Source organism: Phaenicophaeus curvirostris, chromosome 3 (assembly GCF_032191515.1).
Source record: "Phaenicophaeus curvirostris isolate KB17595 chromosome 3, BPBGC_Pcur_1.0, whole genome shotgun sequence".
Lineage (NCBI taxonomy): Eukaryota > Metazoa > Chordata > Aves > Cuculiformes > Cuculidae > Phaenicophaeus > Phaenicophaeus curvirostris.
Window position 1 is genome coordinate 5,802,630 of NC_091394.1, and position 27,195 is coordinate 5,829,824.

Sequence of the window (27,195 nt, forward strand, 5' to 3'; positions counted from 1 at the left end):
GTGTACCTTACATTCTCAGTTTAATTTTCACTTCTACCTAGTCTTTACATTCAGTTTCTGAAATGCATTATTCAAAATACCTGCTACTAGATAACTTCTATATAATTATTCTTATGTTCCTGTGCATGTGTCAAAATCTTACTTTAAGTATAAGATAGAAGAACGAAAAAAATGACAGAGCAATGGGAAGAGAGAGGGCTTGAGTTTTCCAAGGACAGTTATCTGCACCTCTCAGTTTCAACAGTACAGTGCTACTGCTGCTAATGTCACCAATGGAGAATTTCAAAAGAAGACTCAACAAAAGGATCTCATCACTAAGCCCCAAGGCAGACAAAGGCCCCTTGAAAAAGGTTTAAGATGTCTCAAACACATTATCCAGGTCTTTGCAGAAAGGCATTCATATCTATTTTAAAACCTTGAGACACTGACGGTTTGAAGTAAAAAAAAAATTAATTTCAAATCAAAAATCTGCTACATTCTCCATTACCAGTTCCACACTATTTTGATCCATGCTTCCCTCTATTTATGAAAGGCATTTAAAAATTACTTTTGTTTCTTACAAATTGGGTTAATACACAGGATATCTTGCCTCTATAGCAATTCTATTTCATTTTGAGAAAAGTATCTTGACCACACTGGGGTTCTCATATTTTATAACTGCAATAAAAATCTCTTCAGCTCAGAACGTAACAGATAAAAACAATGAATGGAACCACTGTATGCTATTAGTTGGCTTTTACTAACCTGTACAGTATTCCCCCCGGTGCTGAGGAGGGTGGTTCAAGTGAGGGATAGGAAGAAAGAAAGTGATTACATTACTGTGTCCGTACCACTGACACAGGCTAATTGCATTTTGGAATGAGGTGCTGAAAGGGCAAAGGTCCATTGGGAAACAAAACAACAAAAACAGGACAGATAATCTTGTACAAGAATCAATGTTTTCCCATGAATACCATGAACTGAAAAAAACCCCAAACCCATGTACCCTATACATACAGAATCAGAGCGAGAGGAAAAGCTATGTGAGTGACCTGTTATTCTGTAGGTACTCTAAAACACTGCCAGAATCCAGAATTCTTATAAAACAGCAAGGAATTTGCAAAACGAGCTAAGGCATGACACAAACATACACTCCAGGTCAATATTTTCCATTTGAAGCAAGAACCTTGTTGCGTGTCTTTCACTCTGTCCACATTAATCCCGAAACGGTACGCAGGAAACCTGAACATGACTCACATAAAATTCAGACAAGTACAGACAGAGCAACAACTTGCTATTTCCTCTACCAATCCCACCTGATCCTACAGAGCAGGGCAACCACCACATCAGCTGTACAGGCAGAGGAGTAGCACACACGACACAAAACTGTGAGGATCAATAGAAGGATCAAAGTTGCGCTTGGGAACACCCTGAGTTGTAACAGCCTCCAGAACACTTGATCTGAAATTAATGTTATTGAAGCACATGTGCTGCTTGCTTTGAACCCAGGTGGTTTTTCTGTAGTGCCACTGCAAACAGCATCTGGGAGGCACATTGATGGATGCAGCTCTTGACCTAATGAATCAAAGAAGAACCATAACAGCACTAGATGAACAAAATAAAAAATAGACACTTTGGACATCAAGGACAATTAGAAAATCTCTTTTACAAAAGGTGTTTAAACAGATTTCCAGAATAGGTGAAGGGTGACAGCTATCGATACTGATACTTTCACAAACCACTCAACACCTTTTATACTCTCTAGGCTAAATGTTCCCTACTTTCCTTTGAACACTCACTTTAGCCACATGCTGAAAAAATAAATATTTCACACTCTATTTTTTCAGGGAAAGGATGTGGTTTAAGTCATAAACACAACAATGATGCTAAAGCCTTAGCTGCCAGCAATCTCCTTAAATGCTACATCAATGCACTGAGTGAGGGCGGTGTCTAACTGCAGCAGACTAATAATTTTCAAATTCCACCACCTGAGGTCTCTCTGAAGGGTAACAGAGAAATGTACAAAAGCAATCCTATTTCCTTCTACTACTGAAACTACTTCTATGTTCCAGCACACTGATAAAATTCCAAAAGAATCCATACAGATATCTGATAAATCAGAAAAAGATAAAAAAGGTCACCTAAGCATCTGAGTAATCCATCTGTGCTAAAAGCACAAGAGAGATGCAAAAAGTAGCAACTAACTACAGAATGATGCTCAATAGTTAAGAGGGAAAAAACCCAACAAAACTATGACTAGCAAAAAGAAAAAAAAAGACTAAATAACAATCCACTGGTCAGGGAGAAAGGAATACAAACATTTTGGGCTTTTTTTTAGGGAAAAATTGCCTTTCAACCTTGTACACTGAATTTCTCATTTCATACGTTTGTGCTCAGCAGTTTGTAACGAATAAAAAGCAAAATTCCTACCATGGGTGCTCAGCCTTGAATCCTCCTCAAGGTTCTGTGCAGGTCTGTCTGTGGCAGTAAACCTGTTCATTTGACCCTTTTAACCAGAGGGAAAGAGAAGAGAGGTAGAGGAGGTGGCGGCTCTCTATGGGGAGCACAGTGCAATGGAACAGCAGAGCACTCAGCAGGATTACAAACGTGCCTCAAAGCAATGCTGCAAGGATTTCTGAAGTGGGGCTGGGCTGCACTTTTACAAAGCAGCACTGGACAGCAAAGGAAGCAAAGACACTGAGAGAGCTCCTCAAACATTTCCCTGTAGGCAACCTAGAAAAGGATGGCCACAAAGGAGAAAGTTTTTCACAGAAAGGGTCATTGGGCACTGGCAGAGGCTGCCCAGGGAGGGGGTTGAGTCACCTTCCCTGCAGGGGTTTAAGGGACAGGTGGATGAGGTGCTGAGGGACATGGTTTAGTGTTTGATAGGAATGGTTGGACTCGATGATCTGGTGGGTCTCTTCCAACCTGGTGATTCTATGATTCTATGAAAGGAGTAAACCTGGGAGACTTCCATCACTCCAAACCATGATTCCAGTGCAGAAGTTACCTACCATCATGATACTCAAGAAGAGAAAGTGAAGCCCTTTCCCAGACTCCCACCAACCACTGGCTTTATGGCGTTGATTTACCTGCTGCTCATGGGGAAGGAGCAGGGGCAAGGTGGGTGTGGAAATCCTGCCTGAAGCAGCATGTAAATCTGCCCCATCACACAGAAGAATGCCTGCAGGGCCACAGGAACAAGAATATATTCAGTGTCCTAAATGAGTAAAAATTAAATATTCAGATGAATTAAATATTATTTTATTCCTCCCATTACCTAGAAGGTATGTCAAGTGAAATATATTATAAAATGAAGTTATTACAGAGCATCTCGGAAATATTCACTATAAAAACATTGGTCCTAAGAACAATACAAAACTATTAAGACAGAAACCATTGTGCCACCTTATCAGAAAAAAAAAACCCAACATCTTTTCTGGGGCCTCAGCTGTGAAAACCTCCTGGCTTTTGCTGTACTCCCATTAACACTGGATAGCTGGTTTTGACAAAAAACCCAACACAGTTGACATCCTGACTCCGCAGCTGGTATTACCTTTGTTAAAAGAAAAAAAATAAAGGTTTCACTTGTCGGTATAAATTGTTGACTCCCCAGGCTTGCAGAAGTGAAGTGAAACACGTGACTATGTGGGCTACAAAGAGCTGAAGTACAACTGTACCAACTAAACACACAGAATAGGAACTCAGCACCCGACACGACACTTCAGCTCTTCCCAGTTCCCCAGCAGCAAACCAGATTGCAGGGAGGCCAGAATTTCACTTCTGGTATTTTATACTTAATTCCAGTACAAGCAAGAAACAGTCCTTCAGCACGCAAAATAAACATGCTAGCATATACATGTGGGTCATTTCTATAATATGTGCGATTGAAGACTGGCTTTACTGAAGAACAGAAGTTTATTTTCAGTGCTTGCTCTGTGTTAAGAGGGTGCTGCAAAAAAAGCTAAAAGAGCAGGCAACTTAAAAGGCCTTTTTCACTGTTCTACTCACAGTGACACATTAGATTAATCCAAATCCCCTCTGAGCTTAATAAGTAGGAAACACACCCTGAAACAATTGCCATTGCACACCAAAAAAGGACTTTCAGCTTCTTGAATTTATTTTAATTTTCACATCCCAGCTCTTAGCTCATAAGGAAAGAAAACTCACAAGGTGCTATATAAAAGCACTTTAGGTTCAAAATTGCATCCCTTCAACTCCCTAGAAACTTTCAGCATTCAAAAAAGGAAAATTTACCCTTATTTGACAAAGAATTACATTAAATACTGAGCAGTTAAATTTAGAAGGGAATTCTTCTAGCATACTGATTTGGAAGAAAGACCATTTTCACTGTTTTATATCACTTGGTGAAGTGTACTTCCAGGACAAAGCTAAGCGAAAATTTAAACACAAGTTACTTGATATTAAAATACATTTACCTACAAGACCTGTAGGTTCAAAGGAAATTTTAACCACGGTACTGACCAATGCATTTGTTTCTGCATTAGGATAAGAGAAAAGTATCAAATGTTTCTTAAATCTTGTACAAAAGTGTTTTGGGGGGTGGTACGTTGTTGTGATAAAAGATGGCTTTGACTTTCAAATGTGGCAAGGTGTTTCAACCCAGAAAACCTGATGTTTCAGCTCCTCATTAACCTGCCTTGTCCCATCCCCTAGGGCTGCATCCTCTCTATTCACCACTTCCTCAAGTTGAGCTGCTCCCACTGCTTGTTGGACACTGAAGGAGCTGGATGAGGGGTGGGAAAGGGGCTAAAAATAATCCCTAACAACACGAGGGGTGGGAGAGAACTGAACACAGATTAGCTCTCAGATCTGATCCACCACACTGCCCTACACAGTTTTAACAGGAGAGAAAAGAGTTGCCACACAGCGTTTGGTTGAGGCAGAAGCTACCATGAACTCACCATCACCAGAGAGGCCTTTGTATGAATATATCCGCCTGCCCGTTCAAGACAGAAAATTATGGACTTTGTAACTGAATGACAGAAACCTCTCCTCTTCCCTGTTTGATTTTAAAAGGCCAATATTAAATACACGATCTTGAAAGAAATTGAATTTTATTACTCTGTGCTCCCAGAATAAACACAGGTCCTCTGTGTAGTGTAAACAAATGGACAAACACCACTTAAATGAAAATATTTTCTAATGTCAAGATCTATGTGGGTGATATTTACAAAGTAATCAAAACAAGATGCCCTTTTCAAAATTTAAATAAAGATTTTTTTTTGGATAAGAGTTTCGAAATACAGTTGGTGTGGAAGTAAGTTTTGTAGTTAAAGGAGACTGATAAAGACACAAAATAAATTGCGTAAGTGTAAAATGTTGGTATGATACACCTCTTAATTCCCACTTATGTAAATTAAAAAAAAAAAAAAAAGAGAAACAAACAAAAAACCTCTATTAACCTCATAAGTATATGGTTTTGTAGAAGACCTCCATAACTGAAGCTTAAGTCGTTGGCACAGAATAGTGATCAGGAAAGGGTAACTACAAAGAGCAAGGCCATGATTTCCCGCAGTCAGACGGGTTTCTTTGTATTTGAAAAAATAAGTGTATCTAGCAAATCCCACAGGTGTTCAAGAACCTCCAAGCACAACAGTAAGTGTAATTCTTTGCTTTTACTCGCTTAGCGTCACCTGCTAGTATCTAGCTTAGTATCACCTCCACTATCGATGCCTGCCAAGAGTTCAGTAAGTCTCTGAGCGATGCTTTTAGTCATATGGTTCAGTTTTAGGAAGTCCTGCGATGAGCAGGGAACTGGATTCTGTGATCTTTACGAGTCCCTTCCAACTTGACATACCCTCTGGTATGGGAAGATACAGCAAGACATTGATCTTGCCCAGAAATCCAGTAAATGCAAATTCAACAATATTCCTCTAGCACTACCACTAAAGTACAATGTAAAAGACTTTGTTTTAAGAGGCAGACTTTGCCCATCAGCTCCCAGCGAGACAATTATCAGGAAGCAACAAAAAGCCAAATACTAGATTTTCATATCAAAATCATAAGTCAGGAACAACTGCATTTTCAGAAAGCCACGATACTATCTCAGGGACCTGTTCACCTGAAGTCCAACTGCGGACCCAAATCTGTCAGACCTTCCTTTCAGCAGCCACACTAAATCTCTCAAGTATAAGGCAAATGTGAACTAGCAGATAATTTTCAATGCTATTTAAATAAAACTACTTTCTAAACATGAAAAAAAATCCTATATATTTCTTCATGTTCCAGTAAAAAAAAAAATACTAGACCTAAAGAACACTGAAAGTATACAATACTTTTATGAATATTTTTACAAAAGCAATTTCAGAACGTCTATCATAATCAGTTTATGATTTTTGCCTGACAAATTTGAAGAGGAGCAAAACAAGGATCCCTTTCCCACTTTAACTTGTTACCTTACCAACCAGAAAATGCAAAACCTGAAGAGATGACTAATTGATTTCTGAAATATTCTAGCTGTCAGTCATTTTTCAAGAAACTGTCTAAACTGAAAGACTATCATAAAATATACAATAAATTATACAAAACAACCCACCTAATTAACAAGTAAAGCAGTACAACACAAGTCAGGAGAATCTCAGAAAAAGCTGACCGACACAATGATGTCTCGAACAAAATAGAAACTCCTCCCATTCACTGCTTGCTTTGCCTTCAGCATCTATTATCAGGAATAGATGAGCAGACCCTTACTGAGATGGTAATTTCATTTTCATGGTGTTCATATGCACTAAACAACATCATGGTATTCATTGTATTATTTTAAGAGAGAAGGCAATCTGGGAATCATTAGAAATCCGATATTTCTCCAGATGTTGTACACGGTCCCTCAAAGTCTTCATCAAGTACCCAGTCAGCACACACACAGATAACTGTGCAAGAACGCTGAGAAGACAGTAAGTCAGACATTGCATAAAAATTGGTATTTTCTTTTTTGATGGCTTCTTCAGAAGCAACCAACATCATGATACTCATATTGGAGAGAATTACAACCACAGAGCCTTCAAGCAAGACGGTCTATAGAGCTCACCATCAGAGCCTGCTCAGATTTTCACAAAGGTGAATGGCTTCAAAGTAAATTTTGTCAGCCACCTTGGTGTAAATGGCATTATGTTAATTATTTGTGTAAAGACAGAAACATCTCCCCACGATTTTGCTTCTTATTCTGTTATTGCTTATTATGCTGTTGCAAAACAAGACAACGCTTTCTTCCACACTAAGTCAACACAGAGGAATGCTCACAAAAACTACTGGGCAACTACAATTGCACCAATATGACTAGAATAAAAATGGATCATTGTAGCACATGTGCAAAGCTAGCAAGCTGAAATACTAACCTAAACGTTCCGTAAATTTCCCACCTCAGAAGGGAATAACAAAATCTCAGAGGCAAAACATTTTGCAAAAAAACCCCAAACCAAAACTAACTGTTTACCCAAAGATGCCCAGAAAGATATTTTAATTGTTTATTTTCAGGCAACTGTTCAGGTCAATTTTATTAGCTGCCCCACAAGGGGCACGTGAAGGTCTTCTAAAGCAAGAAGCATGCTACAAGGAGATAGATGATGCAACATTTCATTGAGCAGCAATAATATCCAAATACTTATGCAGTTGTGAGATAAATGCACTTTCATGAGTTTTTATTTTAAACCAAATCAGAGCACCTGATCTCACTGGGGCTTCTAGACACTCTAAGGGCTATCACTCAGACCACGATCTCAGCAAGTTCTGACTACTTGGCTATCAAGTGGATTGTTTCATCTTCTAGAGTGTCCTTAACCTCTTAACGCAGCCTGGACTGTAACATGCAGATGTGACTGACGTATGCAATCTTATCAGTGCTCATCTAAATTTTGGTGAAGTGACGTGTCTAGTTTCTTACAAGTCTTGGTGATTTCATATGCAATGAGTACAGGTAAAATGTTACATTTTTTTTCCAATACATCATAAGTTTAACGCATTCTCAACTATTGGAAACAGTCACCTCAAGTTGCTGCTTACCGCAACAAGACAGAGGTAAGACAAGCCTTGAGAGCCTAAGGAAATGACTCACATCTCACACGTACTGCTTCTTTAGTCCCAGGTGACACCTGATTCATCAGCAAATACTATTTACTCACCTGGAAATAGGGGAGGTTTTCCTGTAGAACTAATTGCTTCCATTTACGTACACCATAAAAAAATAGACTGTGGTCAGAAAGAATTTATCAAGAGGGTCTTCAGATATCCAAATACGATAAGATACATGCTCCATAATATAAATGTTTCATAAGGTTGTTCTCATACCTTTTGAAAAGCATGAACAGATAATCTAATCACTGAATAAGAAAGATGCCACCTGCACAAGGCACTTCTTGTTTTTGTTATTTTTAAGTGAAACAGATTACAGGAACAGTATTGTTTTAAACAGCTGTGGCTCCCATTTTCAAAATATATAAAGTCAAACAAAGAAACCAAACCTGAGATATACCAGGTAACAGAAATTCCCAACTGACTGCAAAAATAATGTCCACCTTCTCCACTACCAATGTAAAAAAGTATAAGAAATGATGACAAGGAAACACTCATGTGCATGTACAGACAGGAGAAATTATAATACCAGAAATACAACCACACCTGCGAGCAGCCACCTTATCAGTCAGTGAGCCAAAAAGCAAACAGATATTGACATTTAAAAAGATGATTCAGTTTAGCAGAGTTTGATTCATGAATGTCGTTCTAGTAAAAACACTTTCAGGAGAAGGAAAGTATCACAGTGGATGGAAGCAGGAACAAAGACAGATCTGTATCACATTGAAATTCAAGAACTATATGTTAAAAAAAAAGAAAAAATGCTACTCTTGCACCATTCATAGTCATAAACTTTACAAGCCTGAGGCTTTGTGGGAGAGAATAGAGCATGACCAGTGAGCACTTTTATTCACTGTGTGGGTCTATCTCAAACTTGAGGCAGGAACACTTGTTCTCTTCTTCAACTTCCACATGTTCTTTCAGTGTCCATTTTTCAGATGTTTCATCTTTTCTAGCTGTTTAATTACTAAACCCCTTAGCTTAACCACCCAGCATTTTCTTTCTTCCATGACCACTCAACACTAACTCTGTACTATTAAGAGTTATCACATACAGGGTACTATCAATTTGTCAAGTATTTGTGAAGCTGTCTCCAGTGTCTACTTTTTTAGCAATGCTTCAAGCAAGCAAGGATCATCATCAAACTGGAAAATGCACTTCCTGTCTCTTCGTTTTCATGGAGATTTGTCTTGAAAGAAAAAGGCCTCACCTCAATATTTTTCATCAATTATCCCAAAGTGCAGTACTTTATTGAAGTATAAGACTGTCAAAGGTACATTATGCTCATCAGAAACCTCTCTGTCTACAGAACAGGGGCAATAATGCACTGGCAAAGCAAAGGCTGTACTTAACACATGGCATTTCAAATGCTTAGCTGTTTTTATCTTTTTATTAAAGGCAGATGACATAACAGTTTTAACAGCGATTGTTCTCCATAGACAGAAGGTGAATGGAAACAGCCTGCTGGAATTTACCAAGGGCAAATGGTATCTGACTAACCTGATAGCTTCCCATGATGAAATGACTGGTTCTGTAGAGGAACAGAAAAGCATAACGTCATACCCCATGACTTTAGCATGGCCTGTGACACAGCCTCCCACGGTCTGCCACTCTACCCTTACAGTCAAACTGAGAAGATAAGGTTTGGGTAGGTGGAATACAAGCGGTGGGTGACTGACTGGACCAACAGGCTCACAGTATTGTGATCAACAGCACAAAGTCCAACTGGCAGTCAGTCAGCAGCTGCATCCCTCAGGGATCCAGCTGACAGTTGGACTGGATGATCTTAGAGGTCTTTCCCAACCTTAATGATTCCATGACTCTTTTCTGTGTTGGACTCGATGATCCGGTGGTCTCTTCCAACCTGGTGATTCTATGATTCTATGATCAACATTAAGGCCAAGATAACTTAACAGACCCAGGTAATAACAAACTGGGGGACTTGTTAGCACACTGAAAGGTAGAGCTGCTGTTCCGAGGGACCTTGACAGGCTATAAGAATAAACTGACAAGACTCTCATTAAGTTCAATAAAAGCAGATGCGAAGCTGTGCGTCTCAAATGGGATAACCCCATTCACTAGGATTGGCTGGGGGCCAACTGGCCAGAAAGTAGCTTTCCAGAAAAGGTTTTGATTATTTTTTGCATCTGTTTTAGTTAAGTGACTATAAATAGTTGTATTACACATGTTTGGAACTGATGAGCAGCTCCTTAAGTACATGGCAAAGACAGGCACTATCAGCAAAAAGGCTTAACCCCAGTTCTACCGAACTTGGACATTTGAGAGAAAAGATGCACATGAGACCCTACACAGCAACAATAAGAAGGTCTGGAAGAAGAGATACTTACTCAGAGTTGTGATGACAACTTTTTTCCCCTTTGTTCCAATTTCCTCCTTCTACAGACTTTAAAGATACTTTGCTCGCAGTGAATACTGCCACCAGAGATGACCGCTTCCCAAGGGAAAAGCTGTAGCTAATACATCATTTTAAAACCACTTGAACGGTCACAGCTGGTCACAGAGTTACAGGAAAACAGGAACCTGAACGAGCAATGAACAACTCAGTCCTGATTTGACCCTGGCAAGGAAAGGTTTCTGGCCACAAAAACAACTGGTGAACTGCATGAAAGACTACAAAAAAGCTCCGATGCTAGGCTGTCTCAAACACAGACAAAATATGCAGTTAGATGGTACTTTAGAATTACACATCATCGAAAGTGTCAAGAGACTTTACAGTGTCTGGAACAAAAAAAATCAATGTATTTTACAGTGCTTTTACAGTGATGATATCAGTAGCTTTGGTTTTGGTTTGGTTTGGGACTTTTTTGTAAATCATCCATAGTAAGACAAAGAAAAACAAAACTAAAAATCAGTTGCCACGGTGAACAGATAAAGTGAATTCTGCAATGTTGACAAGTTATGACTCTGTTCACATGACAGCAGCAACGTTGCCTACTGAAGAGCCCAGATAGACAACATGAGAACAACTCCCAGCTATAATGCATTTCTCAGTGACTAACAAATAACTTCCTTGCATTCAGATAAAACAACATTATAAAAATCCAAGAAATTAGTGACTAAATAAGCCCGATAGATATTTATGCCACTTTTAAAAAATGACTGTGGTATTAGTAATTTATGGGATTTTTTTTTGCACATCTTTTATGTACACTGACATAATGATATAATTGATATAAGATTCTTACTTAATTGAAATTCTTCATAATCCATGATGAGCAAACCATACAGGCTCATAAGCTCATGTTACCTTCCCACTAAAACAATTACTCACAAGCACACACAGACATCCCCATCTTCCAATTGTTTACAGCCAAAATGTAGCTTTGTAACACAGAAATGAGTTGAAAGCTGTAGGACTTCATGCCAGTTCAACAGCTCATTTTCATCAGCACATAAAGATATCCAGCTCAAAGGTCTAGTGTAGGTTATACTAGGTGTAACTTAAATGAAACGCTGATCACTTAGGCAGAATCTATTTCAATACTTAAGCTCCATCTCAAGGCTAGACACATCATTTCTCCGAAGTAACATTCTTTGAAAATAAATCCTTAGAATAAAGAAATCCTCTGATAACCTCTGTGCAAAACTGGAGGTAAACACGGTTACTAGAGGAGACACAGCTCTAGGCAAACTTCTTGTATTATCAACACCTAATCTCCCTAAGTCACCACCGTCTTTTTGTTTGCTTGCCACTCAACCTTCCTCCCCCACCAAGGAAGACACATATGTAAAACATACTCATCACACTTGGAAATGTTTTTGTCTATAGGCAGATATAGATATAATTATAAATACACACAGGAATATATCCGGGACAATAATTATGGTGTGGTATCAAGAGGATAAGGTAGAATTGGAAAACTGGGTTTCATCTCCTGTCTGCAAGACCAGACTCCAGCTCTTCAGTGTTGTTTTTCCCAAGGTTTTGCTCACACATAGCCCACAGCAAATCCCATTACATTAATGCGCAAAATCTATGTTAATGCACTACTTGGCTGGCAATTTTGAGTGCTCAGACGTCATGCAGTTAAAAGACTGCATTTCCCTAAGCAACTGTTACTTAGTAACCCTCTGAACATAAATAGAATTTTACATTACTGCATGTATGTTGTGAAGGCTAAAACCCGTGCCTCGGTTCTACAGGCAAGCAGAAATTAAAGGAGTCATGAGGAACTATAACTCAAACTTGCACCAGCTATGTTCAACTGCTTCCCTAGACTGAGAATTTAACTGAAGTGAGAAAAAACTGTAAATGAACAAAGAGGTATTTCCACTGCCATTCTCTTGCCGGTATTTCATCATAAAAAAGGAGCTGGTACGTCGAAGAAATTAAACCTTAGACAGCTTTCTTGGTATTATTTATGTGCTGCATGGTGGATACTTCAGACAAAAGCACAACAGACTATGCAAAGCTCTTCACCTTTTGCCCTAGAGGTAGTATAATCCACTGGCTACATAAGTTCTAGGCAGAGGTGGTACTGCCAGAGCCACAGTCAAAACATTACTAATTAAAAAAAAAAAAAGCAGACTGGAATTCACCAGCTCTAAATACAAACCCTTAAAGAGCTGTGTTGTATTAACTTACTTATTTGATCCTTCCAATTTACAAACTATTTGTGAATCGACTTGGCAGTCTGTTCAAGCTGGTTGAATAACTACGACCACAGGACTTCAGAATCAGTTTTGACAGAGAAACTGCCTTTTTAGCATGGCACAAGATAGGTGGCCTGCTGGAAATAGCTAGGTATCTTCAGTTCAATTCCCTACCACTGCGAAGGACGTATTATTTCTGCTGCATCCCATCCTTTGCCTCTAGCACCCCACCGTTTTATCTCCTAAAATAATCTATTGCAACAAAAGTGTATTGTCTTGACGCAAAAGAAACTGAGTTATATATACTGCATTTCATGAATATATTCATATAAAGAGGTTACAGGTAAACTATAGTTGCAGTTATTGCAGTAAGAGCAGGCATACAGATAAGCAAACACACTTCATTTGCAATTCTATTAGCAAGTTTACAACCCATTACGGCCTTAGCACATTGCCTTGAGTGCAGCATTCAAATAATCATTTCCCATTTCTTCCTAACAATTAAAAATAATTATCCTAAAAAAAAAGCATTCTGGAAACTCCAGCAAACCAAAATACTCTTCCACTCAAAATTCCCCCTACAACTCTTGTTGTAATAGGTAACTCAACAGATACAAGTTGTTCTTGCAAAATCTCACAAAATCTATCCTTCTAAATACAGGTTCCTACTTAAGTTTTTTTCTCTGTCACAACCATACCCTGATACTAACAACGTTGGAATATGCAAGATGCCCTAACTCAAACCAAGAAATCTTTACTCCTTTTAAGCATCAGATATTTTTTTCTTTTAAGAAAACAAAAATCAGCTAGGAACCATTTCAAGGTTTGAAACTAACCACACTAAATCATGACTAAGAGAAGTCCAGATGCTCAGAGAAGTTCCCAAAGTCCTCATTTTTCTAAAGCCACAAGACCCAGCTTGGCAGCACAGCAGCAGAAATGAGAACTGAGCAGGAGACCTGGCCAAGTATTACTCAGTGACTGGGACAATAAACCAGCCATCTGGCGCTCTGCACAAAGAAAGTAGCTCTGCACCTGCTCCACCGGCCCACGTTCATAGCCTAATTGGTTAAAGCAAGCTGATCAGGGCAAAAACCAGAATGACTTGTCAACTGCTGAGACCAGTGCTCAGAAGCTGGGGTCAAAGCCAAGCCCCCTGCTCCTGCTGGAGCCATCTCCCGCTGGGGGCCTCGTGTAAGATGCATTCAGAGGGTCTCCTGTCCCTTACACATGGTAGCAGGAGGCTAAATCAGAAGCAAAGACGTGCAATTTAATTGATACAGTCTCCATGTCAAGCCCTGTAATTGTCCAAAATGCCAGAAATTTTTACTGTCCCATAAACAGGGGACTTGACAGCTGCAATACAGCATTATTACAGTATTAACTGCATTATGCTATTGCAACATACGCTCCTTCTGCAAAATCCCAGAGTAGTATCTGATGACTGAAAGATGTCAGCATCCCTTTTCAAAGGCAGACACTGCACCTGTTCCTCTGGCTGTTCATGTACTTGGAGTTAAACATCACTGGTCAGGACACCTGGACAATCTAGTGAGAGGGTTTTGGAACCCAAAGCTTTCCATGCCACTTGAACAAATCCACTGACAAGGACCTATTAACCTCCTTTCCCCAACCCTCTGAAAAACTTTCATTTTTAGATGTTTTTTATCGATCCTCATGGGACCTGTAGAGCATAGCATAATAGAAAAATAATAAAATAATAACAGAGAAGACGCCTGAGGAAAGGAAAATGGTGCAACAGGGAGAAGTACATTGAAGAAATTGCAGAATGGATCTCTTTTACTGAGATGATCACAGGAAAGTAAAACCCAAAGCACTGACTGAGGTTGGAACAAGAAAAAATATCAAAGCTTAGTTTTAAATATGTATTTCACCTATTTCTGTCTCCTTAACAATCTCCTTACGTTACTTATAAGGCAAGAAATCAGATGAAGGAAAACCTCTTCTTAAGAATTTTATTTTTTTTTAAATATTCAATTGCAGAAAAAAATTATCAGTATTAAAAGAGTCCCAAGGCTAAATGTTCAGGTCCACATTGTCAGCACCTACAAATGAACATGCTTCATTTAAGTCAATCTGAATATAATGGACTACAGTGGTTCAGATCTATCTCAAATAAAATATATAACCTAAATTTTCTCTGAACAGATCTGATTCTAAAAGAAACTGAAGATTAGCATCACACCATAGAAGACAACCTCTATCAGCAAGTACCCTCCAGCATAAGGCAAGTTATTTCTTTCGGCAGAAAAAGTTTTAGTCTTTATTATGTACAGCTTTTGACCTAGAATCTCATCTCATGTGACTGAGCCCAGAAGTAACATAGAATCATCCCTGACATACTGGGTTTTCTGCTTAGCAATGTACCAAAGACAAAAGAGTTCTTACTTCTTGCAGTGGGTCTCATCTACTGTGAGCTCTGAAGGCTTTCCTAGAACACTGAGATATATTTATTTATACTACTACTATATATTTGTTAAATATATTAGAGATATTTATTTAATCAATACACAATATTGGTAAGTACTGAAGTATCCTTAATATATTTTATGAGATATAAACATTCTTCGACCATTAAGAGACCCTGACTTGAGATTCTCAGAGTCTCACTTTAACAAACATTTCGTCTGCCAACTCTCAAAAAGACAGGATTGTCTGGAATTTCAGTCACTGTGTTTTTTTTTTTAAAAAAAAAAGGAAACTGATTATTCAGGCTTTATCACTCTGCACCCTAAGGCAAGTTTCATCTACAGGAGAAAGCTCAGGCTCAACCTTAAGAAAACAAAAAACATTCAGACTGTAGTTCACAGGGAAGATCACAACAGACAGCCAGACTGCCTGGGGTGGAAAGCCACTGGTCTTGCCTTTTGAAACTCATAGTGAGCACATTTGCAGCCATACAGGGATATAAGCAGTGTATCTGGGCTTGCATATTATTTTTCAAGTGGATATGCATTGTCAATCAAGTTCAAATCTTCTCTCTTTTCTTCTACAGTGTTCCATCCATTGCCCCCATCTCTTCACTGTTTCTGAGCATACGACTGCACTGATAGCAATTAAGTATTATTTCTAATGCCTCAGGAAAAACAAAATGCAGCACTGGATTTGGACTGCATCAAAAATGGAGATGCTGGCAGAAAAAAGCACGCAGAAAGAAAATGAGTATAAGAAGGAGTAGGAGGAAGATAAAGGGGGGAAGGAAGAGGAAGTGTGTGAAAGGCTGGGAAAGTGTGCTAGACATGCAAGTCAGTTATGACCACAAACCTAAAAAAAAAATCCCACAAAAATACCCATTCAAATTTCAACATGACAGTCTTGGATAGTACCTTTCATCCGAGACATTTTTGGTATACTGGGATTTCCACAACTCAACCGAATACCTCAGCACTACCAGACAGTGAATTCAGTCCTGAAGCTCTTACATAGAACAGGAATACCTGAGGACCCCAAACTGGTGACTATTGTTTTGATAAGACTAGAGGTGTTCAAGGCTGGGTTTGATGGTGTCTTGAGCAGCTTAGTCTAGTGCGAGGTGTCCCTGCCCATGGCAGCAGGGTTGGAACTGAATGATCTTCAAGGTCCCTTCCAACTCAAGCCATTCTATGAATCTATGCTTCTATGAATATGTGACTTGTTTAAGGATAGATCTCATCAGGCTAAGACTTGCTAAGATTTCTGGCTCTTGGGTCTTTTCTGTGGCCTTTTAGCTGCACAGAGCAAGCCGAAGACCGTCGTGCCTCCCTAAATTCATCCTTTAGTTCTAGCTAGGTCTAGCTACACCAACCTGTCACTCTGACACTGTGACACAAATGCAAGATTTCCATTATTGTCATCTTCTTGATTATAACTCATGCTCAGAAGTCCCCCTAATTATCCAGAGTAAGTGATTTGTATCTCGTGTCTTTCTGCTCTATGCAAATTTTGTTATTTCTATGGGCACATCCACGGGATGCTGCACTGAAATATCAGATTGTTTTTAAGAGAGAACCTTATCTCAACAATCAAGTCATGTTACTCTGCTTAAAAGATTTTCAATTTCCTTTTGCAAAATCTTTTTTTCTCTAACAAACGCAACCTAAGTATTTCCATCAACTTTAAGCAGAAGGCATGAGAAAGTTAATTAAAAAGGAAAGATATTCTGTGACATTTTAGCCATAAGCAGAAAAAGCTGCAGTGACAGTAAATTTACTCAGTGTACAAATAACTGCAATCACATAAGAAATTCAGCTTCTGAAGTGCAAAACTGTTAAAGTGATATCTTGTATGGGAAAGCCCTGGATCTTTTTGCTTCTTATGTCCATTTCACGCTGTTTTTAATAAATGAAAGCAAGATTCAACTCACCCCAGCCCTGTGGAACTCCTCTTTTGGCACATTAGAACATTTAGCATCAGATCTGAGCAGAGCTGGAGTTCTGGCTTTGTACTGATGTGTGGTGTAAAACCATGTCTCACAACTAGTTACAGTGATCTAGCTGCACAGGCAGTTTCACTATCAGAAATAAAAAACCGACAATTAAAGCAAAACACATCTCCAGCACAACTCTTTCCAGCTGCTGCCCAGGAGCATCAAAAGACAACAGAACTAGCATTAGGGGACAAAGATGAGGGCAAGCTTCAAAACACACTTTTACTGGGGTTTAAGAACTTGATAAGAATTACAGGTCACATTTACCAGTCACTGTCGTAGATACTGGAGATTCTGCTCTGTTTTGGCCCTGGGTATCCACAGGTAAAGCTTGGCAATCTCTCCAACAGGGAAAAGGCACTTTACTGCAACTAGTTTTACAGATATAACTGCATTCTAAGGTAATACATTGCTGCAGAAGTTTTTTGCAGGCTCTTCCCAAACCTCACAATGGAAATTATAGGTTGTTACTTTGACCTATCTCACTCACTTTCAGGGCAGGTGATACAACACATCATCACACGCTGAACTATGACCAGGGCAACAATAAAAGCACAAAATAATTATGTGAGGAAGTTAGATCCTGCACCCTTTCAGGATCTCCGTATCACTAACTGCTCCCTCAGGATTAAAAATATAAACAACTTACTTCATTTTTTCCAGCATGAAGATGCTAAAGCATTGAACAACATGTTCTCAGGCTGAAGTGTGGGCATGCTGATATAAGAAAAATAATTTCAGCAACTAGAACAGTTCACAGAGAATTCACAAAGAATGGGCAGTGCATTACACCCCTGTTCTTCCAACTCTTTATTATTTTAAGGGTTACTGCCATTAAACTCATTCTACAAGTCATTTATCTAGTTCCATATCAAAGCTAACAAGAAGGGGACTTTAGGAAACTATATCACAGCATGGCATCTGAAGTATAAGATCTTAAAACATAGAATGCACTTCCCTCTTCTTCTAGTCAGTTCTGCAGGCTGAAGGTGGGAGAACAAAGCCTAAGACCCTACCTCCTCCCCCAGCCAAAACCGCAGCAGCTGCAGCTCTTCCTTTTACACCCATGCACGCAGAACCAGCTCAAGACCTAAATCAAGAAACACTAGTACTTAACAGTTGTACCCACAACACAAAAACATGCTCTCCACTTATTTCATACAAATGAAATAAGCGTTACCTATGTATTTACTCACTTTTTCACTGAAACTCAGATTGAGTGACATACCAAGATTATGCAGTTCATGCAACAAAGGGAAACATGGAATGTAAAAGTACCAGCTCTGATTCAGGGACAGATTATCTTTCACACACACTTATGATGAGTCTCCCATATTTTAGACACTAGAAAGATTAAATATAAAAGTTACAATTGATTATTAAGTACATTTATTGAAGAGTAATGAACAGTCAAGTATTCAAACACAACTAGGCTTTAGATACATAAGTTAGTCCCTTTAATTTGATAGTAGAGCTACTTGCCTACTTAACTATTAGACACAGACTTCCAATACCATACTGAATTATAGTTTTAAGGTTAATTTTGGAGCACAGATGCTACTGCATACTTGGCATTCTTAGAGGCTTCAAACAGTACAGCCATTTCTATATCTCTACGATATCATCTCAGTAGCTGAAGCACGTTGGTGCCTGAAGGCTCCACTCAAGATCTCCAAGCGCTACTATTAATCCAGAATGACACTTCATCTGTCCCAATAAACAATCCAGTTAGACAGTATGAAGTTAAGAAATGAAATAGGAGGACAGAGCCAGAACAAAAGGATCTGCTCAAGGCTAAATCTAGGTTGATGGTAGAATTTAAAAAAACCCCAGACATCTGTCAAATTGAACTGGTCTTGCTTAACCTGACTGCCCAGAACTTCCCTTCACACCCTGGAAAAGGATTTGTCTCTTCCAAAAGCAGCACTTCTTTGTACCAGGCAATGTCTTAACCAGACACTGTCGGGTCACAAGAATTCTACAGTGTGTAACATGTAACACTGACTGGTGAAAAAGCTCATCAAATCTCTCACAGAAACTATTGGTGCTCTCAAAGTTTTAAAGGCTTTTTTTCTCTATTTTTCCTTTGCTTTCATAAAGACATTGGGCTTGACAGGGAGTGTTTTAATCAATATATTAAATGACAAAGAAAATATCACTATAGCCCCTGTGGTCTTTATTGCTCACAGCAATAAGTAAAACTCTTCAGAACTCTGAAAAAACCCACACAATTGTAGTAGAAAGTGAAAATAGCAGTATACAACTTTGCTAAGGGGAAAAAAGTAAAAAAGTGAAAACGCGGCTATGAAGTCCAACTTTACTTCTTTGTTTGTCTTAAACGTTTTGTCTGGAGGCTGGCCAGCTGTGCCCTTGTTTTGCAGCACTGGCAATGAATAGCAGAGAGGATTCAGCAGCCTGCGCTCCCCAAAGACTGATCTTAGGATATCACCCGAGGGCCTCATGTGTGGCCGCAGATGCAATGGGAAGGGAGGTGCAGGAGTAAGCATCGCTCCTCCTCACCTGGCTGAGGTGCTGCTCCTGAGCCAGCTGCTATGGGGAGAGGAGGTGCAGGGGTGGGTGCTGCCCCTCCACCCACCTGCCTGCCCTTTCTGGACCCTCCTGAAGGAGCTTCTGCACACAGGTGGCAAGACCACTCTCCACATGCACAGACTGGTGTGTTAAAAGAACTTGCAAGGAACCACAGGGCATGCGTGCACATCACTCCAATTGGATCAATCTGGACCAAGTGGCCGCTGGGGCAACCACATGTTCCCAAGGAACTGCTGTTGCCCACTGAAGTGGTGACTCTCCTTTCCTTCGTGCTCTCTCTCTCTCTCTATATATATATAATTCCCCTTACTGGGTTTTTTTGACTGGCATTGGTGTGTGCCAGATCAAATCCAAGTGACCTTGGCTGTATTCAGGGATCAGATTGGGATCTGAACAGATTGAAATTTGTTTCCTGTAACTTTAGGAACTTGCACCCCCATATCTCAGCCGTGCACTTGAGTTTTTGTTCTGTTTATTTTGGTCAAGCCAGAATAAATTTTGCTTTTGATTTTCAGCCTGAGAATGACCTTGTCAGCCTCCGGACCGCTGCACGGTTAAACAAACCACCTTCTTCAACTGTGCAGGTTGAAAAAAGGCTCATATAGCTCGTGAATCCGGGGCATGACAGCTGCACTGTGATTAATTTATGTATGGTAATAAGACTATTTAAATATAATATAACCAAATGCCATATTCGATACTTTTTTTAAGGTATTTTTGTTTGGGTGGTTATTTGATTTGGTTTTAACAGAAAAGGATAACCCAGACTTCAAAATCCACGTGATCTGTACATCAGGTATCTCTCAAACTGTAAGTATTTTTTAAAAAAAACACTTTATCTTACAGAAATAACACTTCAGAGCAATTAATAAAGGACAAAAAATGTTACTTAATTTGTTGGGTTTTTTCCTTTCCTTTTCTTGATACTTTATGATGCATAACAAGAGGAAACACCTGGTAAAAACCACAGATATGTCTCAGGTCTGTAAGCAGTCTCAACCGTGAGAGGTAGGACATCAGATGAGATCAGTGTGAAAACCCTCTTGCTTACAGATCACTGAGCATCTATGAGGTCAATAATATAACTGCAGCATGGAGTCATCTTTAGAATGTCACCTTCGTCACGTTAGGGAGAGACAGAACACTTTCTGCCAATGATACCAGGAGGAAGGCTGTGCAGGGTGCAAATTTCTGAACATTAGCAAGACAGCTGGGGAAAAAAGGGGCAAGAAACCAAGAATTTCCTCCAAAGCAGCATAGAAACTATCTGATTTATCAATACATGCTCACCATAACAGTTTAGCTTGAGCTAATTATGCTGAGTCCTTCTTTAACACTGAGAACCTTATGGGGGAAAAAAGTAAAAAGGCTGCACTGTGATTAATTTATGTATGGTAGTAAGACTATTTAAATATAATAGAGTTAATTTATTAAAATAATCAAATCAACCACTACTAAACACATTATAAAATGCACATAGGTACATACATAGGATAATCAAAAGCAAGATTTTTAATGTTTGCTGTACAGCAAGACCTAGTTATTTTTAACAGGTAGCTTTTAGTTCAAACAAAATGTTAAACCGTAGACTGAGTGGCTTACTATCACTACATCTGTTCTCAGGTTTGGCCTGTGAGAAAGCAACACACTGGCAATTTACAGTTTACCTAAAGATTTCAAAGTTAGATATCAGAGGTAGCAATTGGTTTTGGTTCCTTAGTGTTTGTTTACAGCACACTCCAAGTAAGTGAAGGATGTCAAAAAGGTAGTTGATCCAGTATTTCCAATAACCTAACATGTTCCAGTCCTGTCTAAGTTTCTTAAGCAATCCCTTGACGTGGCAGGACAGCGGGTTTTGATCTTTTGTTAGAGGTCACAAGCTTGATTTCCAGCTATTCACAGTACTATGTGATCTGAGACACATGGAAACTAGGCTTGGTGGACTTGGTGCATTTGGTAGTTGCTGTGGAATAGATAGGACAATGATGGAAAACTTCCTTCCAACCCCATCTTCCCAAACAATCAGTGAAGTTAAAGGAACAGTTTTGACATGTACCAAGAAGGTTCAATGATTTGGGGATGGCAATATTCACGCTGTGCAGAATTCTCTGAAGGAGGCAATCAAAACAGTAAGTAGCACAGAACTGCGCTACGGAAATCCTTACAGGTAGCTTTAATAATTACAAAAGAACACGCGGCACTTTGTAGATTAATGGTGCCAAATTAATGCAGATTAACTATAACTTTGAACAAGGACCAATAAAGCTTCAGATGTCCACTCTTTCTACTCTTCAACACTTAGCTCTTCAAGAACTTAAAGAAAATCAAGGCTTGAAGGGCTGCCCATTCTTTTGTTACCGTTGTCCTTAGGTATATTTATGTAATTGTAAACCCAAGTACTAATACTAAGAACAAAGTTAAACAAAATAAATACACATTTACTAATGCATTAAGCAAACTGTGAAGTCTAATGTAATCCAAAGTAAAAAGAAAGCATATAAATTGCTGGGTTCATTGAACAGTTTTTACATATCTTACAAAGCTATAAAAAAAAATTGGATGCATTAAATCCAAGAGAAAGAAATCTGACAGAAATTATATGGAGTATATTATTGTTTTGAGTAAACTGTGAGGGGGTTGTAAATATTTTTGGCATTATTCAGGTCAAATAGACAAACCAGTTTTCAAAGCATCCAATTAATTTCACAGTACCTAAATATTTAGTAAATAATCACTGTAGCTTGGCATATTTATAAATCAAGCAATAATATTTTGAAAAAAGTATCAAGCACGGGAAGCCATCTTATTGCCTTCTGCCTTTTTCCCAAGTTGAAAGCATCTTGGTGTCAGGTTAGACATCTGAAGAAGTAATTGCTTTCCAGATCTCTACTTCTAATTTTGTAATTCAAAGACCTAAATTTACTGAAAGTAAGGCAAAGCTAGCCAACAAAAACCAAAACCAAAAAAGCCCCACAGTAATCGCTTTGTTACAGTACATTTATTGGACAATCAAGAACCATAGAATCACCAGGCTAGAAAAGACCCATCAGATCATCGAGTCCAACCATTCCTATCAAATACTAAACCATGATTTCTACAGTCTCCCTAATGTAAGCATACATAAAATAACCATCTGGAGAACTGGTTTATCAGCTCAGGAGCCAGTAGAGTGTCTGTGTAGGAGATCTTACATCAAAATTTTAGAAGGACCTTTAATGAGATGTTAGCCTTTTTTCATTGCAGTTCTACTGCAAAGAGTAAGGAGAGGCCACTCAGTGTTTCTACTGTAGTCTTTGAAAGCATTCAGCATTAGAAGACTAGTAGGAAAACAGATCTAACTTACAGCTACTTCAGTTTCTTTAAAAAAAAAAAAAAATTGTGACATGGTTACTACTGCCAGTAAGAACTTTAATGCTGCCTGTAAGAAATGAATCAACATTGAGTAGTTATATGGAGTATATAGTAGCACCTTAACCATATATTTCCTGATTTTATATCTGTGGCCTTATTTCTTGTGACATGATTACTGTTTTATACGCATAAAGGAAGATTTTGATCATGTATTGCCTATTTCCAAGCTCAGTGGTTTGCTGCTTTGCTCTCTTGTCACTCTAGACGTGTGGGCAACAGACAGAAAATATCACTACAGAAATACGTTCGTCTCTTCAAAAATATTTCAGGCAAATGAATATTATTTTGGTTGCAGAATCAACTATTCTCCATGAGCTGATTAGCAAAAAGAATGATTTTTTTAAAAATTGCAGCAATCTATTTCCTTGTAGTCCTGTCTTACATACTAAGTGCAAGACTCATGACCACCTGACTCTTGCTCACCACTGCAAACTTGCACCTATTCCACAGGCTGCTACGGTTTTAAGAATCTTTTTCTTTTTGAGGCCCCATGTTCTCCACAACTCACTGAGCTGCCACCTGGATGCATCAGCCACATGCAACGCCACAGTGGGAAAACACAGTTACGATGTGTTTTCCTAACCAAATTTTGTCCTCAAATACCAAAGCAAAGGATAGGTAGTGCACAACAGTCCATCAAACTCTGTATAGCTGCCATACCACACCTGCAGGATCGCACAGCTTGGGTCAGAAAGGATCAAAGTGTTTGGCTAAATACAGCTCTTTGGTGTATTTGTCTCCACTGAATTTGCACAACAGGGTTTTCTAGAGGGGAAGTCTACAAGACCGGTCACTACAAAACCGCAACTTCTGCTACAGTTTGTACTGAAACTGAAACTTTGGGCCACAAAACCATTTTGCAAAACACTACAAAAATACAAAAACCTATGCAGCCAGTTGTCCTCAGTTCCTGCCGTTTTCCCCCTATTCCCTCCAGTCTGCTTACGTATTTTCATAAAGGAGACAGCAAAGAACACCTGTATGAATTCTAGTTTGTGTACCTTTTAGGGATAGCTGCTTATCTGCCACAGCAATGCAAAATACCCACATTCCACCAGATAAAGCATAGAACTATCTGTTTACACCATCTGTCCAATACAAAGGGTACCAGCTTCATACAAGCGGGCTCGGACTGTAAGCTGTTATTTTTTTGAGTGCATATGGGTGGAGGGAAGTCAGCAATAGCTAGCAACAAGAAGCAACTTTTTTCTATTTATAGAAAGATGTCCTCTTTTAAGATATGTGTGAAATCTCTTCCGGTACAATGTAGAAAAACAAATAAACAAGGTATTATCACAAGGTAAACAGAATACCACATTATGTACATAACAAACAACAGTGTCAGCAGAGGCTTAAAAAGTAAACACTAGCTTTTAATGAACACTTTGACAGTTCTCATCTTTTTTAAAGCTGTATCTCCTCAGAATGACTACCTTTTCCTTTAGAATTCTCTTATTTCATATGTTTCTATATAGTTTCTTCCTAATGGGCAGAGCCAATGACTGTGTAAATGGAAAGCTGTCAACCCGCACAACACAATTCAGCTCACTGGCTCTTTAAAAATTTCTGCAAGATGATATTTCTAAGGCTCATTTAATTCATTTCCACCATGACCAAGAAGCTTTTTATCAGCTACGGACCTCTCATTAAATCTAGCACAGCAAAATCCTCATTTGGCCACATCTCAGGCCACTTTTCAAAAAAGAAGGGTGATTTTATAGTGATGATTACAAAAACTGTAATGGTGAAAGTGACCTGGTAAACACACTAATGTATTATATATATTTCATAACATACATACTTCTGAAGTGGCCTTGCCTCTTCAATTTTCTGCACTTACCTTGGCTGACTTGTCGGCACTATGTTCTCGTTTTCCTACGTGGTTCCCCATGCTGGATCACCAGAACTTCAAATTCTGAAAAGATAAAACAAAACCCACATTTTTAAAACCAATACATTTGTACTGAAATACAAATTAATTTTTCATCTGACACAGAACAAAGGGACAGTTCTCATGCAACAAGCATTTTTTACAGTGCAAGGTAAGATCTGTGAAAGATCCCAAGAAACAAAAATGCATATGTTTCTGGTCTATTTTGCCAATTTAAGGAACACAAGAAAGCTTTCCTCCTTAAGAAAGAAATAGAGTAGGAAAAATAAAGTGCAAATGAAACAAGACTAGAGTAGAAATTAAGTAGAGGGCTCATCTTTTGATATTATGATTATAATACCAAAAGAGTGAGTGTAATTTGTATCAAATGATTAGTAACCCCAAGTTTCCATAAAAGATCAGAGAATCATAGAATAACCAGGTTGGAAGAGACCCACCGGATCATCAAGTCCAACCATTCCAAGTTCTTTCAAATTCACATTTTCCATTACATAAACAGCAATAACTGGAAAAAAAGCACCACACTAAACTGCAAACAATTCGCTATGGAAGTGAGAATGGATATGTTCTCTACAGCCCACACTTTCCCAACAAGCAAGTAAGAAAGGAATGCCAGCTCTCTGTATTTTCTGGTTCATCCTGCTGTAGGTCAGCTTTAACAGAGCTTATGTTGGTTAAACCACAACACTCAAATTTCATTTTTTATAGCACTCTTGTGGTTATACTACATATTCTTCTCACAGAGGCACGTGTTTGTAGAGGATCTCAAACAGAGCTGCTACCTTCCAGGGATTTAAATGCAGTGCAGGGTAGCATTTAAAGCCCTGAAACTTAAAACTACGTGCAAAAGAAGTTTCAAGTGGACTTTTCCCTCTCAGAATTAAGAACTGAATTTTCAATAATAAAATGCAGTTTCTGGTGATAACTAACACCATAAAAGCCTTAGCACCAGAAATCCTGGTCTACATTCTCTCAACCAGAGGGTTAAATTATTTCATTAAGCATAAGATGAGGCTTAGGAGAAAAGGACAACTAGGCCTTTGCTGTGATAGAAAATGCACAAAGTAAAACAAGAGGCTATTAACCAGTTACACTCAGAAGAATATACAAATATAGTTATAATCTCAGGTGCACTCACTGATCTGTGTACCAAGGGACTCCAAAGATAGAGACTTTGATTACTTCTGACTTTCCATCACAGCAATGTATACTTTATCAAAAGCAACCTTGTCCTGTATCTCTACAACAACTTTTGGAGAGACTTACAAAACATATCCCCCGACAACTTGATAAGAAGTTTTCAAATTAGTGAGGGTCTGGAGTGCTCATTTGACTATTCACTGAATATTCCATTTCCTCTAAAATCAAAATGCCACATGCCACAGTAACTAATTAATTAACTCCTCACAAATATACTCTTCTACGTCTCGCAAATATTCTCTTCTAGGTCTCACAAAGGAAAAATTAAAAACATCCAAATTCAGTAAGTGTACTCACGGAAAAGTTTATTGGCAAACTGGAAACAAAAATTCTTTTTGTTTTATTTTTTAACAACACTAATGCATAAAAGATTAAAAGTAAAAATACTATTCCTTTCAAATTGTGAAATCAGCACAACCAATTCACATCTCCGGGAGATTATGGAAATTTTCAAGGGAAAATACAAATTAATTCATATACACTGGGTTTCAGAGCTGAACTACCTCAAACTGGGCTTTCCCCTACAAATTAGGAGCAGCAGCTCACTTTCCACATCATTTACTTTGCAACATAAGAAAAACAAAGTGGAATACAAACTGTAGGAAATGTCTACAGCAGAACATAAAGAACAAGTTCTGAGTGTTACTCTTCCAGCTCTTTATTGAAACATTAACTATCAAACTTGATCTGTAATACATATATGCTTAAGTAAACAGATAGTGGAGGCAATGTAACAGTTGAAAACCAGAGCTTTGATCAGTGCCCTCCTGCCACCCTTTAGCCTCCCTAGTGCCTTTTGAGTAACACTCCAGGAACAACCACCCTGTACCCATGAAACACTAAGCATAGCAGAGTCCCAGTCCTGCAATGCCAAGGTAAAAAAAGATACCTGACACAGAAGAGCTATACTGTGAAACTAAGCCAGATAAATCTTTAAAAATAAATTGTTGACTGGTGAAAACAAAAGGAATAAAAAATCCCATGGTGCCACACCACAGATGTCTGAAAACGATCAGGCCAGTTTTCTGCTCAA

At 38.7% G+C, this 27,195-nt stretch overlaps 1 protein-coding gene across 2 annotated transcripts in view; it reads right to left on the reverse strand.

Annotated features, from left to right (window-relative positions):
* MBP (myelin basic protein) overlaps nucleotides 1-24,986 on the reverse strand; it is an 88,310-nt gene extending 63,324 nt beyond the window's left edge. For both annotated transcript variants that reach the window (XM_069853293.1, XM_069853292.1), the window contains exon 1: nucleotides 24,912-24,986. In XM_069853293.1, coding sequence (XP_069709394.1) covers nucleotides 24,912-24,962 — 51 coding nt within the window. In that variant the 5' untranslated portion in view covers nucleotides 24,963-24,986. The remainder of the gene's footprint in view (nucleotides 1-24,911) is intronic.
* Between the last annotated feature and the right edge of the window lie 2,209 nt (nucleotides 24,987-27,195).